Source organism: Nycticebus coucang, chromosome 1 (genome assembly GCF_027406575.1).
Source record: "Nycticebus coucang isolate mNycCou1 chromosome 1, mNycCou1.pri, whole genome shotgun sequence".
In the NCBI taxonomy this organism is placed as follows: domain Eukaryota; kingdom Metazoa; phylum Chordata; class Mammalia; order Primates; family Lorisidae; genus Nycticebus; species Nycticebus coucang.
The window spans coordinates 80,841,368-80,853,630 of record NC_069780.1 but is presented as its reverse complement, the minus strand read 5'-3'; the positions used below and the strand labels follow the sequence as shown (position 1 = coordinate 80,853,630).

At 36.1% G+C, this 12,263-nt stretch overlaps 1 protein-coding gene across 1 annotated transcript in view; it reads left to right on the top strand.

Annotated features, from left to right (window-relative positions):
• The window catches only part of DCHS2 (dachsous cadherin-related 2), a 257,837-nt gene that overhangs the window by 163,529 nt on the left and 82,045 nt on the right, over nucleotides 1-12,263 (top strand). Inside the window, exons 10-12 of the mRNA XM_053597835.1 lie at nucleotides 4,822-4,979; nucleotides 5,917-6,760; nucleotides 11,026-11,265. Coding sequence (XP_053453810.1) covers nucleotides 4,822-4,979; nucleotides 5,917-6,760; nucleotides 11,026-11,265 — 1,242 coding nt within the window. The remainder of the gene's footprint in view (nucleotides 1-4,821; nucleotides 4,980-5,916; nucleotides 6,761-11,025; nucleotides 11,266-12,263) is intronic.

Below are 12,263 nucleotides of genomic sequence, written 5' to 3'. Positions count from 1 at the left end.
ATCCTAAAGATAATATTCTGAACAAAAATATATTTATTAGTTCCACATAATTTCAATCAAAATCTCAGTGAGTTTTTACTGAATTTTGACAAGCTGATTCTAAAAGTCATATGAACATCGAACTACAAGGAATAACTAATAACTAAAACGATGTCCAAAGAGCAGGTGGGAAATTTGCCCTACTAGGTCTTGATTTGTAAAACTATTTCATCGACTCCCAGATGGATAAGGAGAAGTGGGGGGGGGGCAAATAAATGGGGAAAAGATGAATTATGAATACACGATGTTAATGTGATTGGTTACCTACACTGGAAAAATAAAATTATATCTGTACCTCTCAGCATATCAAAGATGAAGTTTTATAAAATGTGAAAATTCTTACAAAAGAATATTAGAGACTGGTTTTACAGCATTGAGGATAAAGAAGGATTTTAAAATAAGAAGAAAAGCAGAACTCACAAAGCAATAGAAACTATGTTAACATCTAAACTCTACAAGGTGCCATTGTTTACAATTTTATTAGTCAATTTACAAGTTGGGTGAAGATAATTGCAATCCATGTAACCAATATAAATTAGCATTGGCATTTTAAAGAACTCCTGAAAATCATCAAGAAAAGGACAAATAGGAAGGATTTAAAGAAAAGGAATAATAAAAACATTTTAAAACATGCTCAGACTCCTTGGTATAACCACCTTAAAGAACAATAAAGTAATACATGGTATAACTGAGGACGTATTTATGCTATGCCCCTGGAATTCCACTCCGTTATACAGTGAGACATGTAACAGGAAATTCATTCAAGCATTTGTTTCAGTAGTTTGCATAATATGGTATATTCATGTGGAATACTCTGCAGCCATGAAAATGAGCAACTGGAGCTTTGTACACAGCGTAGATAAATCTTGAAACGAAATTTAAGTGGAAAAGGCAAGTACAGAAAATGAAAAGATTTCTACTTTGACGGTGGCTTTGAGTTCCCTGCATTGCCTTTCACTGGAAGAGTTACAGTTCCTTGCATTACCTCCTTGGTCAGGGAGTAAGCTCTCCCTCCATGTTTCTCTGTCCAAACCAGGAATACTAATCCCAGCCCCCGTTTTTTTTTTTTTTTTGACCTCTCATTAGTCACCTCTCAACTTGTCTCTTTCCCTTTTTTTAGTCTATTTTAAATCTGTTACTAGAGGGGGGGAAATCTGGCTTTGCAGGTATACATTCAATGATCTTTCTCTGGCTGTTAGGTCAGTTATGTCAGTAAGATATTTGTACTTTTTCATTGTTTTATTTTGAGGTGGGGAAGAGAGTATGGTGTACCTAAAAAAGACAGCAGGGTGGAGAGGGAACACACACAGCCATTGATATATGGAATGATCTATAACTCTGTTATACTATCATTGTTTAAAACAAGCAAATCCATACTGTACATTATTTATGGTCTATGGATTGGAAAGATAAACCCCAACTTTAGTTGTGGAAGTGGCATGTACAGGAAAAAAGGAAGGGAATAAGATTTGGAGGTATATATTGGTTTGCTGCTTTGTTTATACTCTGCCATATTTATACTCTAAAAAAATTGAATATTGAAAATCAATTGATCCTGGAAGTGATATCTTGATATTCACATATTTCTGGATGTTTGAAATATCAACTTTTAAAAAATATTAGCTTTTAAAATGACATCTGAAACATAGCAATATAAAAATATCGTGATATGTTATTTGTAGCTTTATTTTTATTTTATTTTATTTTTTTATTTTTTTGAGACAAGAGTCTCACTATGTTGCCCTCAGTAGAGCGCCCTGGCGTCACAGCTCTCAGCAACCTCCAACTTTTGGGCTTAAGCAATTCTCTTGCCTCAGCCTCCCAAGTAGCTGGGACTACAGGTACCTGCCACAACACCCAGCTATTTTTTGTTGCAGTTGTCATTGTTGTTTAGCAGGCCCGGGTCGGGTTCGAACCCGCCACCCTTGGTGTATGTGGCTGGCGCCGTAACCACTGTGCTATGGGCGCCAAGCCATGTAGCTTTATTTGCACTTTATCTGATCGTAAAAGAGGGTGACTGTGAAATGTAAGTTAACAAGATGAAAATCAGAATAATGGAAATATAATACATACATACATATTTTAAACTGCACATGAATGCCATGGGCACCCTGTATATATGTATCATTCACAGAAGCATTCTACAGTATCCCTATGAGAATAAAATAAATGGATCATAGCACAGAAAAACAGCTTAAAAATGATACACAATGGCCTGTTCCATGCTGTGAGTCTCTTAAAGGCAGGAGTTGTTTTTTATTTGCCTTTGTATCCACTATAACTGGTAACGTGTTTGGTCCCCAGTAATGACTCAGCAGCTGTTGAACAAAGAAGGTAGGAAAGCTTCTACTCAGGCTTTGTCCAGGTTATGAATTGTTTTAAATACTCAGATATTTTTATTTGTAAATATTAAGGAGATACTAATGTTTTTGTTACATGGACACCTTGTATAATGCTGAAGTCGGGGCTTTTAGTGTGCTCAATCACCAGAATAGTGTTCATTATACCTGATAGTGAAGTTTTTATCCCTCATCCTCTCCCGCCTTCCCCCTTCTCGGAGTCCAATGTCCTTTGCTTCTGTTTGTGTCCATGTTTAGTTCCCAGTTATAAGAGAGGATAGTGGTATTTGTTTTTCCATTCCTGAGATACTTCACTTAGACTTAGGATAATGGCATCCAGTTCCACCCAAGTCGCTGCAAAAGACATTATTTTGTTCCTTGTGTGGCTGCATAGCAGTCTGTGGTATACATACACTGCAGAATACAAATCTGTTATTTTATCTAAAACCTTTTGGTATCAGTTTAAATTACATGCATCTTTATGAACTTAGTGTATGTTTAGTTTGTGTTTGGGGGGGGGGTATATTCTCTGTCCACCAAAAAGGCCCAGAAATGATGACCACCCCGTCCTGAATACGTTCTTCCCAAACCATTTTCCACCAAAAGGAACCAGGATTCCTTGAAATAATGGCTGATGCCAGGTCACAGACAGGAAATGTACAACATGAGTCTACATTAATTTTGTCGTACCAGATACAAGGGACTATCAAAGACTATTAGGGTCATGTCAAAAAAACCCGTGAACCAACTACAAGAGGATCCCAACGTTCAGCAATGGGACAATTTCAACATCAACAAGGATATTACATTGAATCAAATCTATTATGTTTACATTCAAGCTTAATGATTCTTAAAACCAAGAACAAAACATTACTATATTAATAGTTGGGATGTTGGAGGATGTTAGTGCATTAACCCATCAATCATTTATCCTGTTTCCTGCAACGAACTGTTCCACTGGCTTACCAGAGGTAAATGAGAGAATGTTTCTCTTTATTAAAATATTTCCACTAATAAATGTAGAAGGGATGACAAACCAGAATGCAGTGCATGTCTATCCTTTATCTGAAATGCTTGTGACCAGAAGTGTTTCAAATTTAAAATTTTTTCAGACTTTGGAATATTTGCATATACAGAATGAGATATGTTAGAAAAAAGGACTCAAATCTAAACATGAAATTCATTTATGTTTTATATACATTTTATACACATAGACTGGAGATAATTTCATCTAATATTTTAAATAATTTTCGTGCATGAAACAAAATTTTCACTGTGTTTCGACTGCGACCTGTCACATGAGGGCAAGTATGGAACTTTCTACTTGTGATGTTATGACCGTGCTCAAAAATTTAGGATTTTGGGACATTTAGGATTTCAGAATTTTGGATTAGGAATGCTCAACCTGTTCTATACCTTGCAATACTTAATGAATCATTAGTGGACCGAGGCTGTACGTGAGCAGGGACCAACATCAAACAAAAGGCAGCTAGACATGGGCCTCCAAGGAGAAACACAGCACCTCTGAACAGCAGTCTTGACAAAACATTGAACCTGCATCTTATCAGTTCTCTAGATCTATCTCCAGATTTAAGGAAAACGTGGAGGACAGAGGAACATATTAAGCTACACATTGGAGATGCAACAACCAAATCTAGACCATGAGAAACTTCAGGATATACAATCCCATTTCTTCAACAAATGAATTTCAAGGACAAAATAAAGATTGGAATTTGGATTGCAAGAATCCACAGATTGAAGAAAAATGCTTTATATAGGCTTTATTTTGATGTTAGATGAGACAAACTAAAAAAATTTTTAAAAGGTGTTTATGAAATGAATGGAAATTTGAAAACTTACCGAATATTTACTGACATTAGTGAATCATTAGGAACTCTTAATGTTTAATATGGTACTGTGGTTATGTTAAAAAAAATTATTTATTGTTCAGAGATGCATTTTGAAATTTATACAGAGGAAATGATATAATTTCTGGGACTTGCTTCAAAAGAAATGGGAGAAGGGAAGAATGTAGAGGGGGGATAAATGAAAGAAGATTGGCCGTGAGTTGATAATTGTTAAAGTGAGGTCATAGACCCGTGAAGGTTCATTATATCATTCTCAGACTTTTTAAAAATGCTTGAAATTTTTCATAGTTAAAAGTTTTTAAAAAAATCTATATTTCTGGGGGCACCTGTAGCTCAAAGGAGTAGGGCGCTGGCCCCATATGCCGGAGGTGGTGGGTTCAAACCCAGCCCCCGCCAAAAACTGCAAAAAAAAAAAATCTATATTATTTAAATTTATAATGACATTTTTGTGTTCCTGCTGTCACAAGCCTTAAGGCAAATACATCTTCCAAATGATCAGAGATGTATTAGATTAACTGATTCTCTGTTCTCTGCATTGTAAATTAACATTTCTTAATTTTTTCATTTGTGTATAGAAGATGGTTCTGATCACTTTAAGATTGATGCCAACAGTGGTGAAATAAGAACAACCACAATACTCTCCTGTGATTATAGACCTTCGTACAGGATGACGGTCATTGCCAGTGACCAGGGGGCGCCTCCTCTACAAGGACATGCTGTTATTCATATTCAGGTAATATCATTAACATCAAATGTGGAAGGATATTTGAAAGTTTCATTTGACTTTTATACAGATGTACAAAGTGAAGATAAATTCAATATATGAATACTATTTTTAAGCCAGCATTGTACCTACATACTTGCATTTTTGATATCACTAGAGAAATGATATAGATCCAAATTATTTTTAAAATCAGCTTTGTATTTCTCTTGATAAGATATTTATCATTGTTTGGTAAACAAAAGATGCCTTTTCTCGTACTTAGTCCTAATTTGCAAGGACCTGATAAACTGGCAGGAGAAACTTGTATGTAAACAATTGGCTATATAATCAAATAGTTTTTGTTAAGTTTTTAAACTTAGAAAAGCCACTTGAGATTTTTTGTTTTAAGGCTTTACTTTAATCATAATGAGCAAACAAGTTTAGGAAGACCCCACAGTAGGGAAAAAATTATACCAACCAGTCAAAAAGAAAATGACTATTCATAGCTATATTTCTTTGTTTATGTGCTTAATAATCAGTGATATTAATGTATGTGTATGCAATAATTAAGGACATACCTCCCCAATATGTTTCCATATTATATTCTTTAATGATTAAGAATATGTGGGTTAGGAGGAAAGCCTACGTGGTCATACCTCCAGTTTCTTATTTCAGATAAAGACACATGATACTCACAGGTACACAGATGTCACATTACAGTAATTTAGAGAACTAGCCATCCCACATGCTCATTGAAGAATCGCAGGCTACGTAACTATAGCCTCACCAAACTGAGATGTACTAGAATTATGTGATATTTTTTGAAAAGGCATTTTCTTACCAACTAACAAAGGTGTGTTACACAAATGGAAGGCATTAACTTCCAAAATAGTATCATTATATATATTGATTCAACTATTTTTAAAAATACCCCCAAAATAAACAGCTATTTTTATTCTTATTTCAGGTGATTCCACTGTTCAAAGGGAAAGCAATCATCTCTCAGAATATCAGACATTTAGTTATACCAGAAAACTTGAAGCCTGCAAAAATAATGAGCTTGATAAAGTCACCTGATCACCGACAACAGCATTATAACGGACAGTTCCAGTTCAGTATCGTTGCAGATGACAAGGACGGTTTCTTTGAAATTGACAGCTTCACAGGAGATTTGTTTCTTTCCAAGGAACTTGATTATGAAACAACATCTCATTACCTTTTCAGGGTGATTACTATAGACCATAGCAAAAATCCTCCCCTGAATAGCACAGTGTTCCTTAGTATTGATGTGGAAGATCAGAACGACCATTCCCCATCCTTCCAGCATGAGTTGATTGTGATAAGCGTAGAAGAGAATGCTCCTATAGGAACTCTGGTGTATGTCTTTAATGCCAAAGATGGTGATGGCAGTTTTTTAAACAGTCGAATACAATACTTCATTGAATCCCACCACTCTGGCATGAATCCATTTCTCATCCACCCCTCATTTGGCACATTAGTCACTGCATCCCCCCTTGACCGGGAGAGCATGCCAGCAGTCCTCCTCACAGTAACTGCATCTGATCAGGCTGTGAATGTGACGGACCGGCGACTGAGATCGCTGATGGCAAAAGTAGTGATTTTGGATGTCAATGACCACAGCCCCACTTTTAAGTCCTTCCCCATTGCCCATGTCAAAGAAGATGCCATGGTGGGCTCCTTGGTGCACCATATAACTGCTCAGGATCCAGATGAAGGAAGGAATGGAAAAGTAACATACAGCATCCTCTCAGGAAATGAAGACATGGCCTTTGTGCTAGACGAGTCATCAGGTACAGTGCCCCTTATACCACTTAAAAAAAAAACTGATTTAATTTTATTATTGGTAAGACAACTTGATACAATACCTACCCTCATAACGAAGTTGTAAGTGTACAGTCCATTATTGTTCACTCTGGGTACAGTGTTGTATGGCAGATCTCTAGGACTTACTCATCCTGCTTAACTGAAACTAGTTTCTCTGTACTTCCTCCTCTATCTCGCCCCTGACAATGAACGTTTCATTCTTTGATTCTATGAATTAACTGTTTTGAATACCTCATGAATGGAATCGTGCAGCATTTGGCTTTCTGTGACTGGCTTATTACGTTTAGTATAAAGCCCTCAAGGTTCATCCATTTTGTTGCATGTTGCAGAATATGTTTCTTTTTTTAAGGATGAATAATATTCTATTGTATGTATATAATGTATTTTCATTAAATCTATTTATTTTCGGATAGATGTCTAGGTTGTTTCCACATCTTGGCTATAAGGGAATGGTGCTGCAGTGAACAGGGAGTGCTACTATCTCTTCAAGATCTTAATGTCAATTCTTTTAGATAAATATCCAGAAGTGGGGCTGTTGGGTCATATGATAATTTTATTTTTAATTTTTTGAGGAACCTCCATGCTGTTTTCTATAGTGGCTACAGCAGTTGTGAGTGATAGCTCAAGATTTTGATTTGCATTTATCTGATGATTAGTAACACTGAGCATTTTTTCATGTATCTGTTGAACATTTGCATATCTTTTCTTGAAAAGTGTCTATTCAAATTTTTTGTCCATTTTTAATTAGGTTATGTGTATCTTCCTTGTTTAGTTGCAGGCGCTCTTGGTATACATGTATTCTGGATATTAACCCTTCATGAGATATGTGGTTGAATATATTCTCTCCCATTGTTTAATTGCCTTTTCTTTTGCTGTGCAGAAGCTTCTCCATTGTATAAGGTCCCATTTGCTTATTTTTGTTTTTGTGATCTATATTTTTGTTATCATACCCATGAAATTATTGCCAAGACCAATGTCACAAAACTGTAGTAGTATGAACATTTTAACACTATTAAGTCTTTTACTCTATAAACATGGGACGTCTTTTCATTTGATTGTATCTCTTTCATTTTTCTCATCAATATTTTATGGTTTTCAGTATAACTTTCTTGGTTAAGTTTATTTGTAAGTATTTGACTACTTTTGGTGTTAGTATAAATGGGTTTGTCTTCCTAATTTCAGATAATTCTTTTTTTGCTACATAGAAATGCAACTAATTTTTATATGTTGATTTTATAACCTGCATCTTTACTGAATTTATTATTTCTAACAGTTTTTGATGGAATTTTTAGGGTTTTCTCTATGTAAAATCATATCATGTACAAGTAGGGGTAATTTTACTTTATCCTTTCTTACTTGAATCCCATTTTTTTTGCTACTTTCAATTAAAGCCTTCCCATCACTTTCTTACATTTATCCTTTTCATTTTTTCCTCTTAAAATGATAGCTCTCTTAGCACTCTGGGAGGCTGAGGCTGGTGGATTTCCTAAACTCAGGAGTTTGAGACCAGCCTGAGCAAGAGCGAGACCCCATCTCTAAAAATAGCTGGGTGTTGTGGCACATGCCTGTAATCACAACTCCTCAGGAGACTGAGGCAAGAGGATCACTTGAGTCCAAGAGTTTGAAGATGTTGTGAGCTATGACACTACGGCACTCTACTAAGGGTGACAAAGTGAGACTCTGTCTAAAAAAAAAAAAAAATAGTAATGAAATAAAGTAATAGCTTTCAAAAAGCACATGCTTAAAAAAAGTTGACTTGTTACAGTGTTTAACTTATACATATGATAGGCACAAAGGTTCTATTTGGAGAACCCAATTTTAATTGGACTGGTTGTCAATATAAATTGTGCTCTATAGCTGGCTGAGACATGTTCTGCAGAGCTAGCTGAATACATAATAACAAACTTCTTTGCCTTCATTGTGATTCTTTGCAGGGTAAAAATTTGTACCAAGAGTGAATCAAAGTAGGAATATGACAAATTTGCAGCAGTTTTCAAAGACTTTGCTGTGGAAATTTATCTTTAAGATAATATAAACATCTATGTGTAAATAATTGGAAAAATATGGTTTTTTTTTTTGTTTTTGAGACACAGTCTCACTATGTCACCCTTGGTAGAATGCTGTGGTGTCACAGATCACAGCAACCTCCAACTCTTGGGCTTAAGTCATTCTCTTGCCTCAGCCTCCCTAGTAGCTGGGACTATAGGCACCCGCCACAACACCCGGCTATTTTTTTTTGTTGTAGTTGTCATTGTTTTTAGCAGGCTCCGGCCAGTTTCTAACCCACCAGCCCTGGTGTATGTGGCTGGCGCCGCAACCACTAAGCTATGGGCGCCAAGCCAATATGTATTTTTAATGATTGAAATCATTTGTACATACAACCTTTGCTTTTCACATCAATTCTAACATTCTTTTTTTATAGAAGCATTTACTTGCATTCAGGTACACTGCAGAAATGTCACTCTTTGTCACTGCACTTGTCTTGATATCCATGTCGCCATATAATTCTGACTGTGAGTTTTACATAGTTGAATGGCAGAACACATGTGTAAAGTTTCAGTCTTGTGAATTTAGAAATGAACTTTCCTCTACTTGATTTCCAGGGGATATTGAAGAATTAATGAACTATCATCTCAGGCTCTAAAAAATGAAGTCACTTCTATATGACGCTTAGAAAAAAAATTTCTCAACTACCTACCCTTTGACCCAACTGTTAGTAAGAACGTTATTTGGAATGGGACTGAATATGGAGGATTTGGAAGTCATGATGATAGTCTGGCTGTATTTTGTTGGAAAATTCATCAAAATATTTATTAAATCCTGTACATATGGTTTCATTCTGAGGTATGCCTGGACACCACCTAAATGCCCAACTGACAGAGAGATAGTCCAGACACAGTCTGCTGATATCTTTTAGAGCTGAGGCTCTCCAAGGAACTGTTTCAATAATACTTAAAATATTTTCCAAGATGACTAAAGAAGGTCTACTTCAGATCATTAAAAAAGATGAATAAAATTAAAATTATTTCTTATTAATATGGGTATCAAGAGTCTTTGGAGCAATTGCAGTGACTATTTCAGTTGAGACATTTTTCAAAGACATAAAATGATGATTGCCAAATGCATTCATATGATATGGGATAATTTGCTTCTCATCAGGCTCGTATTTCTTATAAAGAAGGACATAGTTGAGTTTTCAGTGACTTATGGCTATGAATTATAAAGTGATGAGTAATCATTTTTAAACTATGCTATAAAATCTGATTCACTAAACCTCTTTAATTATTTCAATAAAAGTTCTTATGGGAGGAGAGAAGCAAACTGCAATCCTAGAAGAAAAATGTAACAATTGGAATCATACGATGGCTCTCTATGTGCAGATCTTTATTATAATTTCCTTATATGAGTTATATGCTTAAATGGCCTGGGGATAGAGATATGTTTTACTCAGGAAGTTCATCATCTGAGTTATAACATCTTTGCTCTTTTTTGTTAAAAAACTGAGAGTACAAAGAGACTATAATTCTTTAACGAAATCAGATGTCTTAAAGATAGTACTGTAGCCATACTTACAATTTTGAAACTTAGTTACTTTTAAATATGACATGTTTTATGACATGAAGATGTATGTTGTTAGTATCCTAGACATGTTTTTAAATGAAAGTAGTTATTGAATAAATAATTTTGATGTCGTTCTCTCAGTAGATACGGGATATGATAATTTTTGAATTGTCACTCATTCTTCTAGATTAAATTGGGATGACTTTTCTAACTAAAAATGTTTACTTTTTGTTCTAGATAATACATGCATTTAAAGTTTGTTTAACATGATTCCAATGTTTAGCAATTAAAACTCCTTAATTTTTAACAAGTTAGAGAAGTTAAACGTAGGGGGCATAAGTACAACTTCTTTAAAGGATATTTATTCTGGGCGGTGCCTGTGGCTCAGTGAGTAGGGCGCCGGCCCCATATGCCGAGGGTGGTGGGTTCAAACCCAGCCCCGGCCAAACTGCAACAACAAAAAAATAGCCGGGCGTTGTGGCGGGCGCCTGTAGTCCCAGCTGCTCGGGAGGCTGAGGCAAGAGACTCGCGTAAGCCCAAGAGCTGGAGGTTGCTGTGAGCTGTGTGACGCTATGGCACTCTACTGAGAGCAGTAAAGTGAGACTCTGTCTCTACAAAAAAAAAAAAAAAAAGGATATTTATTCTACGTCGCTCTTCTCTTTCAACACAGGCTTACTGACTACAGCTTGTCCTTTGGATTATGAAATAAAAACTCAGCACGTTCTGATGCTTCTGGCGCTGGATGGTGGCGTACCAGCACTTTCTGCGTCCCAGACTCTGACAATCACTGTGCTCGACGTCAATGACGAGGTGCCCGTATTTAGGCAGCACCTGTATGAAGTTTCAGTTAAAGAAAACCGAAATCCAGGGGAGTTTGTCACAAGGGTTGAAGCTGTAGACAGAGATTCAGGTAATTTACTAATACAAAAACTAGGTATTTAATGCTAAAAATAACTCACTCAAAGATTGTAACTGACGTAATTTAAAGTAGTTATGGTCCAGAAAAAATGAACGATTGCTAGTAATCTCAAACTTCTAATACTTCTTCCATTTGCATACACGTAAAAACACTACATATGTAAAGGTAATGTATATATAACATTATATAGCATTTGCTGTATATGGATCTTTGTTATCATTAAAGTGATACATACCTAATTAACACACAATTGATTGATTTAATCTTGATAATATACAAAGGCATAGACAAAGCCTCACATTTCTTTCAGAGGGTAACGCTGTAGAACCTGTGTAAGGGACTGTATGTAACCAAATGGTCATTATATGGAGGTGGTCAACATAAGGAGCTAGGCCTCCTGCTGATACGTACATGTGGTGCACGTCTAGTTTATGAAAACTAAGTCAACTTAAGGAGGTGGTCAATGTAGGGAGGTGGTCAACTATGTAAGTTCTATTATAATTTGATACATTGATTACAAAAAGACAGTGGCTCTTTATTTCCTCTCTGTGTAGCATAGTGGAATAGCTGTGGAGCTAGCGACAGACTGCCACTCACAGAGCTGTGTGACTTTTTTTTTAAAAGCGCCACAAACAAAATCTATCAGCCATTTATTTAGGTTCTTTTAAGAAATTTAAAACACCAATTTATGAAGGCAAACTCCATTTGCCAAGGCAAACACATATCGCAGGTAGCCCTGGAGCTGAGGAACAGCCTTGATTTTCGGTGAAATTTGTGAGTCCACGGCTTTTCGATCAACCTTGCACTGTTCTGCCATCGTGTACCTCTCTTTTTCTGGGGTGAAGATCTCAACTTCCTGGTGTCTGGGCTTCCAAAGCTGCTGCTTCTTGAAATAATCATCAGTAAGATGCTTTGGGATTTTAAGATTACTGATGCCAATTTTCGTGGTGGTGCTGGTGACACATTTCTGGTGTGTCCTTCATAGAGGA